Genomic DNA, 20,989 nt, shown 5'->3' on the forward strand with positions numbered 1-20,989 from the left:
ATATATTATACATATATATATATATATACATATATATATATATATATATATATATATATATATATATATATATATATATATATATATATATATATATATATATATATATATTAATATATGACCTGATATTCGATCATGTACAGTGAAATGCATAAGATAAAGTAAACACGTGTATTTTCCTTAATAGTTACACAGGGCCCTGTTGCTAATATTATATAGTCGGAAGGTACTCTTGAGGCGACACGCTCCGACCACTGTCTTTGAGACGTACCCTGACCCGTCGACCACTTACTCCCTACTGACCCTTAACTTTCCAAACTGAACTGGTTTACGTCATAGGCCTCAGCTGATTGGTCTCTTATAATTGAAAGGAACCAAAAGGGTCTTTGGTGTATGGCACTCATATGAATCACCCCCACCATGCCACCAGCGATCGCATGGGCATTCAATGAATCAGTGGTATCTATCTGATTGTTACTCTCTGATCACACATGCACATAACACATCTAGTAGATTTTCTGTTACGTCTCGCACAAGAATTTCTTATACATATCAGTTCATATATATATATATACTCTATATATATATATATATATATATAATATATATATATATATATGATCTTAAAAAATCACAGTAGATGCACGTGACTTCATAAATAAGCGAATACCACGGGAAAATGATAGTCAGAAATCCAAGCGCTTTCGTCTTTATTCAGACATCGTCAAGGAGCTACTAAAGTACAATTGGAGAGGAAGGCCTCAGGTACAAACAAGATCAGGAATACCAGATGGTTAATTGTCAAAAGGGTAAAAATTAAAAGGGATAATCCAGGATTATCGGATATCACACGGTCACAAACTTAAACAGATTCTGACCCTAACCGAAATTACAAAGTATCTTTACAGTCCAAAACATGTAAAAACTGAATATATTAATTTTGTTGCTTATATTTATCTACAACTTTTTTCATTATGAAAGCATAAAGTTTAAATAAACCAAGACTTAAATTTAGAACATTTCTATTATTTGATTTGATAAAACAAGATTCAATGATATTCCTTTTAACTGTGTCATTACATGGGACTAAGGCTCTTGCTTGACTCCAGTTAATAGGATGGTCTAAATCTCTCATATGTACAAATAATGCATTCGATATTTGCCCAGTTCTCACAGAATATTGATGTTGCTTGAGACGCTGTGAAAGAGATGTGCCGGTCTGTCCGTAATAGACTTTATCACACTTTTTGCAAGGAATTTCATATATGCAGCCTGGAAGATCTTTAGGAGAATTTTTGATTACTAAACTCTTGACATTAATATTACTGAAAACAACATTTATGTTAAAAAGCTTTAAAATTCTAGGAATATCTAAAAACCTTTCATCATAAGGTAATTTTAGAATGTTATGCTTACTAAATTCAAGTTTGTCATTAGTTGAATAAAATGTTTTTTAGCTCTTTTCCATGCCACATCTACAAAAGTCCTTGGGTATTTAAGTTTCAATGCAATATCATAAATAGTTTTAATTTCAGGGTCAATAAACTGCGGGCTACAGACACGTAAAGCCCTTAGGAACATCCCAGAAAAAACAGAGAATTTAACATTTTGATGGTGATTGGAGTAGTAATGAACAAAAGAGGCAATATTAGTTGATTTTCGAAAGACTGAAAAGGTGAAATTTCTATCATTTCTATGGACAGTTACATCAAGAAAATTCAAATTACAATTTCTTTCTTCCTCTACAGTAAATTTTATAGAAGGGACTAAATTATTGAGATTATTAAGGAATTCCTGGAGGTTTTCGTGAACTGGCCAAATACAGAAGATATCATCCACGTATCTAAACCAAATAACTTTTTGGGGCAAAATTCTTGGTAAGAGTTTTGTCTCAAAAAATTCCATGTAAATATTGCTAAGGACAGGAGATAAGGGATTACCCATAGCCATGCCAAACTTTTGTAAAAAAAATTCCCCATTGAAACAAAATTTACTATCTTTGATACATAACCTTATGAGACTAATGAGATTTGCTACACTTAAGGGAATGTCATGACGCTCTAATTCCTCTTCCAAATATTCTGCTTCAGGGGGGTCTCCTGCAGGCGGATAGATTATAAGAGAGAGCCTCTTCCCTTCCTCCACGGGGGTGAAGTTCTCTTCCTTGAGTCTGTGACTTAATAATTTTTGGAAAGGCAGTCTGTCTCTGGGGCAAGACTCCATTTGTTCTCCTCTTTTATGCTTTTATTATCATTAATTTTCTAGTCTGACGTTGATATAGTTATACTGAGGTTTCTTCCTATTTGCTTCTTTAATAGTAAAAGGTAATGAAAACTCAACTTATATTTTGCCATATATAGCGGTATATTTAATTGTATGTTTTTGTAATGTCATAAAGTCAAATGCTCAGAGGTTACTAATTATCAGTCTTCAAATAATAAGTGAGTCTTTGTTCTAGAGTGAACTTAGTAATAGCTAATTATGGATCCGTATAAGTACTGGAAACCGTTAAATATCTTGGTTTAAGGATATATTCCTTTGTAATGAATTTACTTTCTTTTTCAGTAAACTTCTATCAGATGAAGACAATAAGGCCATATTTGGAAAGTGCAACAATCCTAACGGACACGGACACAATTACAAAGGTGAGGCATACGGCTTGAAGGGAGATTTTAGCTGTAACCTAATCTGTAGGTTTGTTCCAGCTCTCCAGTGTTGACTAGGATCTTATTTATTATTTGCTGTATTTGCTGAAAACAATGATGTTAGAGCTGCTTCAGAATTAAATACAAAATGACAGAGATAAAAGAGCTCCCCTTGTTGTGCCAATGAAATGACCAGTGCATTGCATCTTGGATCATGTAGCAGTATATCCAAGAACTTGTAAAATTTTTGCTCAAATGTACATCGGTTGATTGAGAGCACAATCATGATGATGTCTGAGCAGCCTTGTCTAGATTATAATAAAGAATTGCTGAAGATTATTAAGCCAGCATGATGCCAGCACGGGTTCATGTTCTCAGAGCAGCCCGTAAAGATAAAGAATGGATTGGGATAGAGGAAGTTTTAGAATCTAAATGCAAATGTGGTTTCTCTTTATGAAAATATGACTATCACACTGACTGCTTATAACAGTTTGGCATTTCCATTTGGGATCTAGATAGTATTAACAAATTTTAAGATTTCTTCAAATGCGTTGTGTTCATTTTCATTATGTCCTCCTCAAAGGTTGCCTTGTTCTTTGCTCTCATGTGTATGATATGGCTGAGACAAGAAAAATAGCAAATAAAGATACATATAAGTGAAGTTTGCTGATTGTTATCAGTATCGGTAATCATGATGGTAAAAATATTAGAACCGAGAACTATCCTTAGTGGGACGCCTAAAATGATATGGGCTGGTTTAGAGATTGGTTGATAAGACCCCTCGCTATTTTATTCAGGAAATGTAACAACTATCCATTTTACTTGGTGTTTTCATGCATATAAGTAATGTTTTGGATTTTCAAATATTCTCCCCTACTCTGTTATCCTGGGCTCTTTTTTCAAAATCAATTGGATTTTTAATTTCTAGATTTTTTTCGATAATTAGGATTTCAGGTATTATCTTAAAGGCATGGTAAGAGGTCAGCTGTGTTAATTGTAGAATTTAATTTTTTCTTGCAGAAATAGAATTAATTACCTCTAGGGATTATGTAGTTCATACTACCTGGGGATTTTTGTTTACCTCTAGATCTATAGAAGAGAATGTCCAACATCATGTAAACTTTGAAGTGATAATTTGAAGGATTTCAGTGTTTGATTTCTTTACTTGATAATTCATCCCAGTTGATCAACAATAGCAGACTTGAAATTTCAACTTGGTTTGCCTTGTGGAGCTTGAATGCCGACAAAGGATGATGGTGATGTGGTCTAGATGGTTGTATGAATGGTAGGGTCCTATACATATAGTTAAGTGTTACATGGTGATGGGTAGTGATCTTATAATACTGTGATTAGTCTTGATATGTTGCTTAGTAGGTTATGATTCTTTGAAAATTATATCAAGAGTGTTTTGCAGAGAGATTATTATATTGAGAGTTATTTTATCCTGTTTTGTCTAGCAAAAGACTGGACAGAAATTTCTTACTTGTTCTTTAGTTTTCCCTGGAAATGAGTGTTAAGGAGATGTTGTTAGTGCATTATGTATATTATTTTTGGTACAAAGAAAAGCAAGTAAAAAGTAATATAAGGGCATGTCTCTGATTTAGACTGGCATTTTAAGTGCATCTAAGGTATTGTGCAACAGTTTCATTTCAGGTTAGCATATAAAAGTGTATTGATGCATGGGTCAAGTTTAAGTATTGTTGTTTGTTTTTGGTAAACTTTGTATTAAGCTTAACAACTTGATGAAGTCATGTTTTAATTTGGTACCATTTCTGGCATTTATTCGAATGAGATACATTCCATAGGGAGTATATACCAGCAAATTTGAGAATAATGATGGAATTTTTTGTTTGTTTTTTTATTCTACCAGCTATTAAAAGATAGGCTATGATTTTTAGTCGTCAAAACATTGCCAGGCAGAGAGAGAGAGAGAGAGAGAGAGAGAGAGAGAGAGAGAGAGAGAGAGAGAGAGAGAGAGAGAGAGAGAGAGCCCACCTGTTAGTGTAATACAGTGCAGGGACCACACTGCAGGCAGTCCCCAGATTACGACGGGGGTTCCGTTCTTGAGACGCTCGTAAGCCGAAAATCGTCGTAAGCCGGAACATTGTCAAAAATCCTAAGAAAACCTTACTTTTAATGCTTTAGGTGCATTCAAAACTATGTAAACTGCATTCTTATTTCATTTTTCATAAAAAAAAAACTTTAAATATTGATTATTTTGCATTTTTGGTGTCATATTTCATCTGCTAGATCAGCATTTGTAGGCGTCATAACTCTGGAACTTGCATCGTAACCCTGGAAATAATTTCTGATGAATATAATTGAAAAGTGTCGTAACCTCGGAACGTCGTAAGCCGAGACCGTCATAACCTGGGGACTGCCTTTATATGTATTGAGCTTGATTCATTTCAAACTTTCATGTATACGTACATATAATTTCAGTTGAGGTGACGGTCAAAGGTCCGATAGATGAAACAACGGGAATGGTTATCAACGTTCATGACCTCAAGAAGATTATAAATGATGTTGTGATGGATGTTATGGACCACAAACATTTGGATCTGGATGTTCCAGCTTTTAGGTGAGTAGCCATTCATTTCACATTTTATCTGTTATGAAATGTAGTTCATAGGAACATTTGAGGTGTCTGTGATTTTAGTGTGCACTATTCTTTGGATGTGGTATTGGTTTCCTGTAGACTGTCTTACACATGGTAAAGTTTTACAGATATTCATTGAACTTATATAAAAGGATTGGAGCATGCTTTTCGTTTTATTACTACCTCATTTCCTGAATTCGCATGCAGAATGTGCTACATAGACCTCTTTAACTTGCTGATAATTTAGTTATATTTAGACAGTAATTAAAATATTTGTTTACTTTTATAAAACTTAAACACTATTTCATCTTTCAATAACTATACTGCAGTACTTTTGCATTCCTTGTCAAACTGATACATATTAATTGGAAACATATTGGATTTTATATCCATGAGGTGATATCTCTGCATGGGATCCCTTGATGATGGGTTCTTAAGTGTGAAGTGAATACAGTACCTTGGTGTTCTGTTTAATATGATTACCCAGATTACCATATTTTACAATCAATCAATTTCTAGAATGAAAGAAAAGGAGATCCAGGTTCTTGATTTCAGTTCACTTCTGCATGATAAATGTATGCTGATGATATACGTACTGTTAAAATACAATACACAATACAAACTGATTTACATAGTATTGATCATATGTAATTTGAAATTAGTCAAAAGAAAAAAACCGGATTTAGAGAAAGAAAACTTAACATCCCAAATCATTGTTACATATTCAGAAATCATAAGAAAATATTGTTGACATCAAAACCCCTTGGATTTTCAGGAGGATTTTTTAATGAAGATCTCAGTGCAGTAACATTTTCTTGTGCTCGTAGCCATATCTTGAGTTAACTACTCGACAACATTCAGACTGCATTTCTTGCCATCTGACTTCATTCCCGTAAATTGTAGACAATAAAAACATGTATTACAGGTGTATGTATTTGGTTGCTGGTAATTTGGAGAAATGAAAAACTTTTATTAGCAGGTAATGTGGATATATGGAAAACTGCAGACAAGTACAAATCTTTGCACTTGTGAGTGCGTATATAGTATAAATCTTCCTTTTTTTCAGGGACACAACATTAGTGAGTACTACAGAGAATGTAACATATGTCATATATGAAGGCATACGTAAGCAGTTGCCAAGTCACGTTCATTTGTATGAGGTAAAGATACATGAAACGGATAAGAATGTGGTGATCTTTAAGGGTGAATATGACGAATGATATTGGACTGTATGTATTCAAAAGTAAACTAACAGTTTAAAATTTAAGGTAAAGTAGCAGCTGCATAATTTGGATTAAATACTATTTAGTACATACAGGAGTCTGTTATGCTTTTTTTTTTTTATCTTTTCTGTAGGATTACTGTAAAAGGAAGCTAACACTCTTGTAAAACTGTGTAGAGTAGTAAATTTGTTTTTCAGTAAATACAGATTAAAAGTTCTTTTGTTTTTACTGTATCCTTCTACCTACTTGTTTCCATCTTCCTGCTGGATAGCTGGAATTTTTTGTCAAACTTATTTCTCTGAGTTGTTGATTGGGTAGTTAGAAATTGTTAAGGTGCTGTTGTGTGTATACCAATGAAATATGAGGTTGTCTCTGTATGTAAGCTCTTTCTGTTTTTCTGATTGTTATTCCACTTTAGTTTTTTTTCATATTTAGTAGAAAAGTAGTTTTTTTATAGTTGTAAAGAAACATAAATGGTATGTTAGCTTTAGTTTTGTGTTGAGAGAAACCTCATAGTATTAATTTAACTAAGTGGTCTTGTTAAAGTTTGTTAAAAATATTATTAATAGTACTTGGGCACTGTTTAAAAAATACCAAAATTAACTGGTGAATATATATAGTAGTACCTTTTAACCAATCTATATTTACCATTGAATTACATGTAATAAATATTATTTTTAAAGTATAGTGGCATATAGTAACTTTCTACCATAATTTAATTTTGAATGTGGTAAAATATACTAAATTTTTAGTGCTGTAATCTGTATTTTCTTAGGTATACACATACAAACCTTAACCTTTCATATTTTGAAAAACTTTTGTACATGCTGGCCCATGTACTAACTAATGAGGAAGAAACCCTTGAAGGTGTTAGGGAAGGATAAGCCCCATCACCTGACTTTCCCCATTGGACCTTGTTGCAAGATATTTACTATTGGTAGTAGTGGGCAGGCAGAGGAGGGTTTTCTTTAATGTGAAAGGTAAAGTTTTGTATACCTAGGAAAATGCAACAAATTACATAGCTAAAAATTTAGCATTTGTTCCTACAGGGACACAAACCTTCCAGGTTTCATCTGGAGACAAGCTAATTGAGAGGGAGGTACTGCCAGAAAAGAGGGCGATTGTCCCAGTGTGTCTGGAAAGTGCTCTAATTGGCTGAATAGAGGTAAGAGTCTATCTCTTAGGGAATCACTTAGCAGTACTTGTTGGGTGGCAGACCCCCTTCCCTCCCCCCCTGCCAGTGGGAGAGACTGCACTGGTAAATCCTGAGGGGAGGAAGTACTGTAGGTTGGCAACTTTCCTCATGAGGTTAAGGTAATCAGTGCGTTTGGAGATAGCTCCATCAAATCTCCCCTTCCCCCTTGTATAGACGGAGGGGCCACACACTAATAGAAAAGGAGCTCGTAGTGTACTTACTTGTCTTGATTTGGGTACAGCTACTATTCCAGACAAATGTTCCCACTGTGATAGGACTAATCCAGTGGTGCCATTCTTACCACCACCCCTCACAGCAATACTACTGAACACCCAAACCCAAGTACATACTCAAATGAGATGTGTTAAGTGGGAGGTCCCAGTACGTAGTCACACTGTTGAGTTGTCCCCCACAGGGAGGCCCTAACAATAATGTATCTTGCATTCTTCATTCTGTTACATTATTACTGTATGTTGCAACATTCTTGGGGAAGAAGCTATAAGCAGAACTTGACTAGTGACCATTCCAAGATAAAAAAAAAATATAGCTAAGGAAAGGTAGTGGTGTATTTTAATGCTAAACATGAAAAGTGGGCAAATAAAATGAGACTGAAAAAGTGGGATACTAAAAAAATGAAAGGTCATCAGTGACTAAAAAGGTAATTGTGACAAAAGAATTTGTGCAGGAGAGATGTCGATTATCCTACAGGAAATGAAATAACCCTTAGACAACTAGTTATTAAAGTGGACATAGGATGTATGCCTTTTGCCATATTATAATAAATGTACAGAGCAACTTGGAAGTAAGCAGTAAAAATTGTTTTCATGTTTTTAGCTTCTTATGAAATTACTGGAACGGGAAGAATGGCTAAGAATGCTCATTAATGGTAGTGTAATGTTTTGTAAAAACATTATAGAACCGAGTCATGTTGAACTTTCAATTAATTTGAAATAATTGTACAATGGAACAATAAAACCAACTCTTAGCCTAAGAAGACACAAAGTGGCACTTGGATAGAGTTATGGTGACATGATTCTTAATTATTAAAAAGGGTATACAGTGTAGTTAATGCAGTGCCCTTAATATATTTCTTCCCTTTTTCTCATGCTCAATTTTTGTAGCTATGTGTCTTGATATTGACCTATAATATACTAGGAAGTGGATATGAAGATGAGCTCTAGTAAAGACCTGTTTTTTTAGATCATCTCAGCCTTATACATAAAGAAAATGTACTGTACCATGATGTCATCTTCAATGCTGTCTTTCTCTTTCACAAACTGAGAAATACCTAACGATGCTAGAAGCTAGGTTGATACAATTCATAAGGCAAACTGGATAGTATTCATGTCAGTTACTATTGATTATTTGTTCTGAGATTTTTGCTTAACTCTGTAACATCCTAGTAAATTTTTATTATAATCTTTAAGGATAATGCTGTTAAGAACAGGTTGACTTTTAACAATTAATTTTTACATGGCCAATTTCACTACCCTATTTTACCATGGAAAATATATGTACAGATGTCATAGTAGTTCTGCCTCATGTATAGTGTTTTTACACATCAGGAATGCAAATGATTATTTCCACTAGTGTGGAGGAGTTTAAAAAAATAATGAATATGTACCTTATTTAATGTCATTGGAAAACCAAACCAAACCAGAATTAGGTTAAAAATACTCATTTCAAGTTGAAATCGTGTATTGATAAAGCTTGACATTTTTTTTTTGTTAAAGCAAAGAAGAATAACTAGCATAAAGATACCTTTTAGGTAGCAGTGTCCAGATGTGGGGCAAATAATTTGCTTTTTTTATATTTTATACATAGGACACAAGTAAGGATGGGTTGTTGGAGAGAAAGTTGGGAATGAAATGGGAGGGGGTAATGTTCTTATACGTCTGAATGACATGATGACTTAAGAACACCAGAGCTAGTCTTACTCAAAACACAGCTTCACTTTCATCCCTTCAAAATGTTAGATTTTTAAAATTTCCTCATATTTAACTACTTAGACCTGACAAGGGATAATTTTTGAAATTGTGTTCTTAGTAATACAAGCATAGTGACAATGAATTAAACATGAATATGAGATAGGTAAAGGAGGGGATAACAACTCTCAGTCTGCACAATATTTGGTCCATGACAGTTATACTGAAAAAGAAAAACACTATCACTTAAGATCACATTCCCTTGCCAGATATTTCCTGGTCACTCGTATATAAGTATATAGAAAAAATCTATATATGTAAAATACATATACTATATTTTTTAATAATATCTTCATAGCTAGACTGCAGACTGAAGAGTAGTTGGTGACAATACAAGAGGCAACAATATTCAATATGGGCGTGTCTCCTAATAAACCTCGGAGACAAAATATACATCTTACATGTGGGGCCATAAGACAACCCCATCATGGAGTCACACCCATACTGTTATTTTGAACATGAGAGAAACAAACCACTTGGTGGCTAATTAACAAAAGGTCCATCACTGACCTAAACTGGGACGTAATCTTTTCTTTTAAAAAATCTAAGACCTCCATATTATAATATCTCAATCTGTACACATAAACCACACTTCTCTATCGCTAATCTAAGCTCGAACAACCTGAACCTGTACAGCAACTCAACACGAGCGTCTTTGGCTTGCAGAAAACAAGTGTTGCCAGATTATGCACAAGCTCCATTTACTTATATCACCAACCATACTAGACAGGCACAGTGGGTAAGGGGCATGTACTACTTACTGTACTTATGTATTTTAATGTCTTGTCCACTGCCAGCTGAAAGATTGTTACACAACTAATACTGTAAACTAACATTTACACCTCTCTGTGTGAATTCAACCACTTAACATATATTACAGTGGCTGCCTTAGAATTTTCTCCTAGAACGTCAACAAAAACATTTACTACACTAATAAAACACTGTAAGAGGTATGAAAATAATCTTGAAACCTAATGTGCGTTAACTGCAATGAACAAACTGGGTACATAATAACCAATAAGTGTGCATCCTGGCAACACTTGTAGCAGTCTGCAGTGGATACAAATACATAAAATAAGCAATATCCCTTTTCTTTCAACAGATTTAATGCATACATGTTTACATTTAACTTTATAATAGAAAAGAAGTGTGATGCATAATCTTCCCACTATCACAAATATTTATATGATGTGGTGCAAAAACATCTTTGGCTTATGGGTTTTGTAAAACAGCTGATGCTGACGCACTGATGGAAGAGAATATCTTCACATACTACTTATGTTTCACATCCAATTCCTCTTTAGACACTGTACTTGACAAATAAGATTAATCCATTCCATCAGCGCATTACATTCTTTTAAAAAGATAAAACATGGCTATCATCCCAAGCAACCAATACCACAATAAAATTCGAAAATTTTTGCTAACATAGAACTTTAATGCTAACATAGAACTTCAACATTGACTTGAACAAACTCACTGGTACCTTTCTCTGTTAAAATAAAGAAGGTTTTCACAACTTGAAATACCTATATACTTTGTACTTATCAGTTATTATATAGTTGTATAATTAATTTGGCAAACAAGTTGGCCATATCTGAGAAACATCAGACTAAATGAAATTCAAAACATTTAAAGAAATTACCAGATTATCCACAAGTAAACGACAATGTATATATAACATAGTAAGGCAATGAAAACTGTGTTGTAACAAGCAAACATGGGAACAAGTTGAGGTCTAACTCAAGTTCTACAATTATCACCCTTTGCCAAAACAATAAAGATTAACACCAGATATAGTACTTCAAAAACATACAGTATAAAAACTTTTCCAAATTGTCCAGTTTAGCACCACAAGCATGGCATGAAATAAATGTCATAAAATAACGTTTCCTCATACAGTTAATAGAGCTTTATACTGCAATGTGCAAGGATTAGAAAAATATAAATCCTACTACGTATTTCAATGTTCATGCAGTAAACCGTGACTGCATGTACGCAGTGTCATAGCTCTGTATATGAGGGGTTTTAAACTTGTGAATGCTTAAAGGTTGCACAAACAGTCTAAAGGCAAGTAGAGATGTTAACTATATGATACTTTGTAATTTATAATAAAGCATATTTGACAACTGATAATAATACACTGTGTTACTGAATCATGTCATAATACATTAAAATCTTAAACAAAATTTATTACTTGGAGTTATTTCTATATCTGAAAGATTAATATGCTTTGCTCCAGCACTAAAATAACCACTGTACATCACACAAACACCAAAAGGGATATATAAGTATAGAGGACTATCCACACTTGACAAATTCATGAAATCTTTGGTTGTGTGAATCATCATGACCCCTTGAAATACTGCACTATGACAATGCATACTACACAGATCAAAATTTTTAGATGACCTAATTTCTGACAGTATACAACACTGTTCTTTCTTCATTAACAACATAATGTGTTTATTTATGATCTTATTCCAAAGCAGCTTATTATTAAGTAGTTCAAACATTATCAAGGGAAAATAACACATGCTGGATTATAACAAAACTGACTTCCAGGCTAAAGAGAAAGATAATGAACATGGATCATATACTATAATTAAAATGACTTGAATGAAGCAAAATTTTCATACATAGGACAATTTAGAAAAGAATGTATAAAGTAATGTGAATGTAGATCGAACTCTATATACTGTTTACATTGACTTCTCAATATTTGTACACGTGGCTATTTTCAGGTTCAAGCACCAAGAACTCATGTTTATATGAACTACGTGTTTAGATATATAATTATATATAGGTCTGAATAATTATGATATTTAGCAGAATTTGATTCCAGTATAATATCTTATAAGTCATTAGTTTTCTAACTTAAAAGACATATTACACTTTTGATTATATCCATAGGTTGCAACACTGCATTTTATAACATCAACTCAATTTTTATTGTCAGCACTCCACGACCAGAATCAACTAATGATGTACAAAATGCGCACTATCACATATTTACTCACCACTAATACTGGCACACTCAAGGCACCTTAGGCATCCTTGCCATTTTAGGGTTTGTCTGGTTACTGATACACAAACAATTCAAACAATGCACTGAAACTGCAGCAGATTTGTTGCAATGGAGAAGGCTGTTAAATCTGTGTGAATAGTGAAATGATAATCATTATTATATTTTACAGGGTAAATCACTTGCTTTCTCAATAAATACTGGATCCCACTTGCTTTCTGTAAGGATGTAATTAAACTTCTACTTTTTCCATTTTCTGTGGTTTTGCTGGAAGACATGTAAAAACTACAAACAGACCAAATTAGTACTAAAGATTTAACTTTAAATAAATAACATAGCAAAATAGCTATGTTTCTTTTGGAACTCTTACATGTAAAAATGTCATTTCTTTAATAACTAAAAAAAATCTCTAAGAGCAATTTGTGATTTACCCTATATGTATGTATATAGTACAGTATTACATAAATTTTCCTTTTGATTGCTTCCTGCAAAGCTTTTGGATAAATAATGTCCTGTAATTTCATGTTTTACTTGGTAGCATTGGAAAAGTATTAAAAATTTATGAAATTATCAAGGACAAACATTACTGTTAAAATCAACATGCACTTTTAAATTGATATAATTTACTTAAAATCACTGATGACTGAACAGAGCAGCTTTTGAAAAAGTTAATTAAATCTTCTGACATTTCACTTTCTGGGACAAAATGAGAAGTACTTCTTAGGAACATGTTTCTCCAGATGATTGGATTCACAAAGTAAAGTACATAGTCTATATACAACACCAGTAGATCTTTACATAGGAACAGGGACATTTTGGTAATATTTTCATCTGGTGAAACCAGAGTATACCAAGTTACAAAATGCAATTGTAGATTATTTTCAGTTTTGAACATGAGAAAGTACTTCTTAAATGCATGATCCTAATTTTAAATTAAATTTAATTCACTCTCCTCACTATATGAAGTTTAACAACAAACTACTACAGTATTTAAAATGGTAATACAGTGTCCATTTATAGTATGTACGTACAGTTTACATAAATGCTTGAAATTAACAAACAACTTATGCATATCAATAGCACATCAAAGTGGAGAATTAAATATTGTAATCACAGTTCTTCACTGGAAAATGGAAAGAAAATCTACCAATCCTGTAGAATATTCTTTCAGGACTGGACAGTAACTTTCCTTTCAGAAAAAATTTGTTGTTGAACTGCAATAGACCCATTTTCATAGAAGAAAAAAAAACTTGAAATGAGAAAATTCAAACTGTTTTGTGCGTGTGTGTTGATGCCTTGCCGTAAGATTTTTCCTTATCCCATAAATCCTGCAACCTACAATAAAAAATAGCTTCTTTTGTTGTAATGTATATCTCTTGACGTTTTAAAAGTTATTACATATGTAATACACACAACACCAAGGTGATTAACCAGTCTATTATCTTCTGGTGGATTAGTGATGAGTCTTCCCTAAGTAGCCTAAACTAATCATAGTTTACACTTGTACCGTACCTCTTGTTAGATACAGGTTCTTTCCATATTACTTGTACAAAGTTATTTGCATTCCCTTACCCAAATCTATTAAATATTTCATTCTAAAATATATTAAGTGTAGTGATAAAGTCTACTGTATGTCTCTGGCTTGTTGAGGCACTTCAGTCATGAATACTATTATAAACTGGGAGTTTTGAGAAAGATATACAAGTAGCTATCAATTCTAATGACTCAAATACAGTATTTCAGTTTTCAAAGATAAAATATTTACCATAGATTTCCTCTAAAATGTGTGTCACCTGCTTCTTCTCTTACGCTTCATTCGTATCGGTCCTAAAGAAGGTTGAGATAAACGTTCTTGAGAAGACCGGGAAGACTGTCCTACAAGTAACGATGCAGCCTGGGGAAGGTTTTTTACCCTGCTTGTCATTTTCTTCCTATCCCCTGACGTTGCTTGTTTAACCTGGGGTATGATTACATGCCGGGGGTCCAAGGGTGGTGGTGGTGTATCTTGCATGTCTAACATTTTACAAGTATGTCCACTTCCCATTCCAGTATATGGTACACTAACAGCACAGACTGTAGCAACTAATGTAGGTCCTGAAATCTCTTCTTTTGGTTGTATGATCTGAAACTGAAGTTCTTTTGGCTGTTGATTCTGTAGCTGTAGCTGCTGAAGATATGGATGATCTTTGGTAGCCTCAGCAACTGCCTTCTCTAAAGCATTTTGTCCTCTTATGCTGTAAATTAGAGAAAAAGAATCTCAATGCAATTAACAAAATATGCAGAAGAGGTAGTAATACGTACCAACTGACAATAGTAAATACGTAATGTAGAACTATGAAAATTATAAAAACAATTATCATCCCATGGTAAAGTACTGAACCAGAATAATTAAATAAAATACTGAACCAGAAAAATTAAATTATTTTCTAGAGTAGTTTATGGTAATAACTGCATTCTCAGTATTTTACTGTTGATATATCTACTGTTCAAAATGAAATGTGGCTAATTCTCCTTAGCAACTGGTTGCAATCTAAACTGTTTCTTATAATCGACAAAATTCAAAAGTAACAGACTGTGATTTCCTTATTGTATAAAGAATTTTTTCATGGGAACTATCGTACCTGATATACCAGATACTTATTTTATTTAATATATTGGTGATGGCATTTCCTAATCTAAAGAAAAGATGAGGAAATGTACACTCATATCATAGGAAAACAGCTTGCAAATCTATTGTAGAAGTAAATATATAAAATTACCACAAATTAAGTACATACAGTACTCTGCCCAGACATCCTTTCTTGTATTGTCACAAATGCATGCAAGGAGTTCCTTATTTAAATACAGTTTCGTGTTATGATGAGCCTACCTACGCCGCGTGGGTGCTCTAGGAGACAGGACTGGGAACATGGACAGGACGGAATGTCTGACGGTATCCACCCTACGATCCCCGTACCACTGTACCACACATTCACCACCAGCCTGAAGGAGCAATGAATATTCAGAAAGATGGTGCATTTACCCTCATTTTAAAAATTCTTAAGAGCCATAGGACTGTAAAGCCCTTATAAAAATTGTATAAAATACTTTACTGAGAATATACAACCAACTGTGAACGAGGATGAACAGAGGATGAAAAATACTATTGTAAGTGAGAAGGAAGAGCAACAAACAAGAGTCCTATGTACATTATAGTGAATTTCCTTGAACACTGAAAGTGGTTCTCGAGTTACTACTACTGAATTTATTTATCAAGGGACAGAGATGTAACTTTTTGCACAAAAATTTATATAGAAAATTAAATTTCACAGTTATTCACTAACAAAGGACTATGTCAAAGATGTAACTGTTATGAAAATGCAAGAATACAATCTATACTTTCTTGTTGGATTTGATACTGTATTATTATTAATATATTCAAGTAATATTCTCCAGTCTCATACTTTCCGATAGGAATTTCATAAAATAATTGAAATAATGATTTGCGCTCTCAATAACTTGTTACAAGCTGGACTTATGGTCCTAAATAGATTGTTTAAATGTAATAAACAAAATTTTATCATGTTAATTATGCGGTGGTTAAAAGAATTACTATAAAATCTCAAAATTAGAGATCATTATATTCCTGGAACAAAATTATTCTAGATAAATCAAGAGTGACAGTAGCAGTACCACCACCGTCACATATCCAGTTGTACAATAATTTAGCACACAGTCAGCTGTAGACTGAGGAAATAATTTTGAAGGCTAATGCAAAAAGGTATATATAGATAAGGTACAAGGTTCCTAATACAGCAATGTATTTAGATTTTTTCTTTTTTTGCAGTTCTGTAAATAAATGACAGCAATAGTTTTCAGTTTTACAGTCCTATTAATACTGCCAATAATTTTTCTGTATAAGAATATTTATTTAGTACCTGTATATTCTGAACTGCCCTTCTGCAATTGCTCAGTCTACAGCTGTGAGTGGAGTTATGATAATGCAGCACATGAACCACTGATTAACACAACCATAAAATTAGTCTTTAACAGTGTTTACTTCCTTCCCTCTACATGCTTTAGTTGCTTGGATTATTATATACATAATTTCAAAAAATAACATCCAAAAAGTATTTTGCATCAAAACTGAATTGTTTTGTTTCTTGCAAAGCATGAAACCATGGGATACCATTCTCCCTAACTGGGGGTTCAAGAACTGGACTCCTTAAATTTAAAAATGTCTTTTTACTTGTATTAGTGAAAATAATCAGACTGCAACATGAACATCATTTACATCAATGGTAAGTATGGAAAATATTGAAACCCTTCAGCTAAATACAAATTTCATAGAGTCTGTAGTATACTGTATGTACTGTACGTACATACAAGGCAATACTGGGTAAATAACCATCGCTGTACTTTTGCCATATTTTAGAAAACCTTTTGACATCATTCATTTTTGATCCTTTGGTAAGTAAGCTGAGAAAAAAAGCATTAGTTGAACAAACTTCACTTATAGTTGATGAGATATAGGCTTGCTTTTACCATTCCCCAACACAGTGTGTGATGCAAGTGTGCTCTGAATATAACTTGGGTTATTTTTACTATTCTTTAGCAGGTTCTCCTCAGATATTAATTTTGCAAAAGCCTTTGTACGGTATTCTAAAAAAAGTATACAATACTAAACCGTTTTACAGGATAAATTTTTTTAAATTCCTGCTAGTGAAAAATGAGTTCTAATAATGTGACTACAACCTAATTTTTTTTCTAAATTTAGCTGAGCATAAGACAGCAACAGATTTCAAACACCAGGTTTCTATTAACTAGCAACTATGAGAAATTTTGCTCTCCTTATCAATGTAAGATTTTCATTAAGAATATGTTTTAATCATAAGGTGGTTCTAAAATTCTATCAATAACTTTCTAACCACTACTCAACATAAAAAAAACAAGTTTTCCTTCTTGGTGCAAGAGAAATGTATTATATAGCTTTGACATTACTGTACAACATCTGTAAAGTTGGTCCCAATAAAGCATTGCACTTTATATCAGGAATAGGTGCCTATTGTCACATACTAATTTAATGTACAACTTCTTGAACTTTTCCTTGCTCTAGTTTTCACCTTGTTCAAGGATCTTTAGGCAAGCCTTAGAGCTAAGAAGTGGCTCTCTGTATGTCTTGGCAAACTACTTTATAATAATGATAGTAATTCTGTAGTAGTAATTATCCAGTCTACTTCACTGACTTCTTATATCCCAACAAAAGTTTGAGCAAAGGCTTTCAAACTACCTAACTTCAAAACAATTTACAATACATGTAAATGAAATTGCTCCTACATAATTTCAGCAAACTCAGATCTAATTACAAGAGAGAATATCTGCACACTTATTCCTGATTATACTGTACGTATATATCTATATAGTGGTACCTCGACATCCGAAAGGCTCAACTTACGAAAAATTCAAGTTACGAAAGCAAATACGAAGATTTTTTTGGCTCTACATACAAAAATAGTTCAGGATACGAAAGGTTGTTGCTGTAAAGTCCCGAGATTCACCCGGACCACCGATAACAATTTTAAAACTCGCGCTCCGCCAACTGAGTAGACTCGCCACCATCCTCCCGCACTCCCATTGGTTCCTGATGCTAGTCACCGCCATAAGATCCTGCTCTCCTATTGGTCAGCATCTCTCCCATCCTGCTCTACGTTAAGGCGTTCTTCTTCAGCCATTGCTTCGCGCCAGCGTTATCGTACGCACGCGGAATTCGTTCGTTCACATATATGATTTCGTTTGTTAACATAAATTCGTGTTAGTGATTTCGTTGTACTACTTTATCGTGTCGTGTGAGAACTTAATTAGTATACTACATAACTTAATTACGTACAGTATGTATAGTCATGGGTCCCAAGAAAGTTGCTGAAGTCCACGGAAAGAAGTGGATGCTTTCTATGCAGACAAAAATGGAGATAATAAAAAAGTATGAAGCTAGCATGCGGTCGAGTGTGACCGCTAAGGAATACGGCCGAAATCCATTGACGATAGGCACCATCCTTAAGCAGAAGGAAGCCATCAAAGCAGCTGCACCTTCCGAGGGTGTGACTATTTTGTCCAACAAGAGGAGCCACGTGCATGATGAGATGGAGAGGCTGCTTCTTCTATGGATTGAGGACAAAGAAATTGCTGGCGATATGATAACCGAGACGGCAATCTGCCAGAAGGCCAGTGCTATTTTCGGCGATTTGATTGCCCAGGCCGAAGATGACGGAGGAGAAGGGACATCGACGGCAACCCCAGACTTCAAGGCTTCTCGGGGGTGGTTTGATAAATTCCGTAAATGGACTGGCATCCATTCAGTGGTGAAGAAATTGAAATTTTGTAAAGAAAAGAAAAAAAATGTTAAGTATAAAAAGTAAAAAAAATGTAAAAATGAAAAAAAAAAAAAAATCTTTTTTATATATAAGTGTTTTGTAAAGTTAAGTGTTACGGTTTTGTTAATGTGTTTTGTAAAGTTTAGTTTATGTTTCCTGACATTTTTAATGTGTTTCGTTAGGTTTAATGTACGTACTACGTAACAAATTTTCTGCCGTTTGTCCTCCTCCCTCCTCTGTCGCCACTTTTGGAGACAGCCTCACTCAAAAGGTAAGGTTCCATATTTTACTACATACGTACGTATGTACGTACAGTATTTCTTGTACACCATGTACACTAATACACTTTAATTACAGGTACATATTAGTAGTATGTATTAAGTATTGAATGGTCCAAATTGTTGTATTTCATTGTTTATTGGTCAATTTAGCTTTATTATAAAATTTACTGGGGTGTTTTTGTAGGGCTTGGAATGAATTAGGCAATTTACATGTAAAATGTGGTTCAAGATACGAAAAGCTCAGGTTATGAAGGCCGCCTCGGAACGGATTAATTTCGTACGTCGAGGTACCAATATATATAGATATATAGATATATATATTGGTGTGCAAACAAGTTGGTAGGTGTGCAAATTCCCTCTTTTCATTTTAAAAAAGAAAGAAAAAAAAGTACTCCTATATTTACTTTGAGACTAAGCTGCAAATATAAGAAATGCTAACAATGAACGAGTTTTTAAAAACAAATGAATGACTGTTTTGAATATAATGTATATCATAATCCTGCTAATACAGTAATGAATATAATGACTGGCACCAACACCATTTTAAAATTAAAGGCACCAACACCAGAATAACACACATGATAAATGTGTCTAATCAATGAAACTCTTAGAGTGTTTTTTAAAGTTATTGTAATATTAATTTAGTGTCACAGAAATAGAGTCCTCTATTTGTCAAGATATGAGCATTGTATCGTATTGAATTTACCCTTGTTATAAGTACAGTGCACTAAAGATGCCAAACTCCTGATCTATGATATCCTGTAATATTATGTATGACAGATTAACAAATTCAGCTGAAAACCAACTTATGAGAAGACTGATGAATAAAAAATGGTATCAAGAGCTACAGTGCAAAACTTGGCTACATAACATCGTATTGTGTGTCATAAAATCTTAACTGTTAAAATATGTTCAACATAGACCATGCTGCATTTCCTTTTTCAAAACTTTAAGTCTGAATGTTGAGCATCACTTATCGGAATTTCAAACCTACATGCTAATTAAGAATAGTATATAAATTTACCTAATAGACAAAAATGTTTCTTGAACATTTATTCTGCTCTTTGCTATAATTTCATTACTTTTAATAATTACTTGACATCACAAATAAATCTTCTTAGCTTATGGTTATGCTGACTGTTAATATGAAAACTGTTATGAATAAAGCGTTGCATCAAGTTGCCTAAAATGCTAAATAACAGATTTTGAGGGAGACTACTTTTCTCCTTAAATGCTGACTGGTTAAAAAGGAATAATACAGAAATTAGAAACATTTCACCTGAAGTGCACTGTTACACATAGAAAATATATAAATGTTAACAGTTTCTAGCAATTTATGAGCAATGTAAAATAAGTGATTAATATCAATTTGACATTTTTTCATAAGCAAAAGATACTTTAATTTCCCACCTTCTTAACAAATTAAGGAATTCTATACAACTTTTAAGCAAAAATTGTTATGAAATGTGGTGATTGTGCCATTTACTTTTACTAGGAACCTTGTGGCAAAATCATTTGTGAATAGAAGAAGAGCTATGTTGTATTTACCTGGTGGAGCACCTGAGCCGGCCAGTAGTGGTGGCCTCTGTGTGGCCCCCAGACCAATCCGTGGCCGCACGTCAACGCATCCTCTGGAACACAGCGGCACTGTATTAAAGTGGCACTGGCCCCACACTAACACTGGCT

At 33.6% G+C, this 20,989-nt stretch overlaps 2 protein-coding genes across 6 annotated transcripts in view; one reads left to right on the top strand and one right to left on the bottom strand.

Annotated features, from left to right (window-relative positions):
* LOC135225233 (6-pyruvoyl tetrahydrobiopterin synthase-like) overlaps positions 1-6,684 on the top strand; it is a 69,984-nt gene extending 63,300 nt beyond the window's left edge. Inside the window, exons 2-4 of the mRNA XM_064264559.1 lie at positions 2,566-2,645; positions 5,088-5,226; positions 6,311-6,684. Coding sequence (XP_064120629.1) covers positions 2,566-2,645; positions 5,088-5,226; positions 6,311-6,464 — 373 coding nt within the window. The 3' untranslated portion in view covers positions 6,465-6,684. The remainder of the gene's footprint in view (positions 1-2,565; positions 2,646-5,087; positions 5,227-6,310) is intronic.
* A 2,658-nt stretch (positions 6,685-9,342) lies between these two features.
* The window catches only part of LOC135225234 (mucin-2-like), a 562,221-nt gene continuing 550,574 nt past the window's right edge, over positions 9,343-20,989 (bottom strand). For 3 of the 5 annotated variants that reach the window (XM_064264561.1, XM_064264562.1, XM_064264564.1), the window contains 3 exons: positions 20,852-20,934; positions 15,542-15,654; positions 9,343-14,906 (listed from right to left, as the gene is read on the bottom strand). In XM_064264561.1, the coding sequence (XP_064120631.1) occupies positions 14,462-14,906; positions 15,542-15,654; positions 20,852-20,934 (641 nt within the window). In that variant the 3' untranslated portion in view covers positions 9,343-14,461. The remainder of the gene's footprint in view (positions 14,907-15,541; positions 15,655-20,851; positions 20,935-20,989) is intronic. The other 2 variants (XM_064264563.1, XR_010316937.1) reach the window with 2 other exon arrangements.

Source organism: Macrobrachium nipponense, chromosome 13, assembly GCF_015104395.2.
Source record: "Macrobrachium nipponense isolate FS-2020 chromosome 13, ASM1510439v2, whole genome shotgun sequence".
In the NCBI taxonomy this organism is placed as follows: domain Eukaryota; kingdom Metazoa; phylum Arthropoda; class Malacostraca; order Decapoda; family Palaemonidae; genus Macrobrachium; species Macrobrachium nipponense.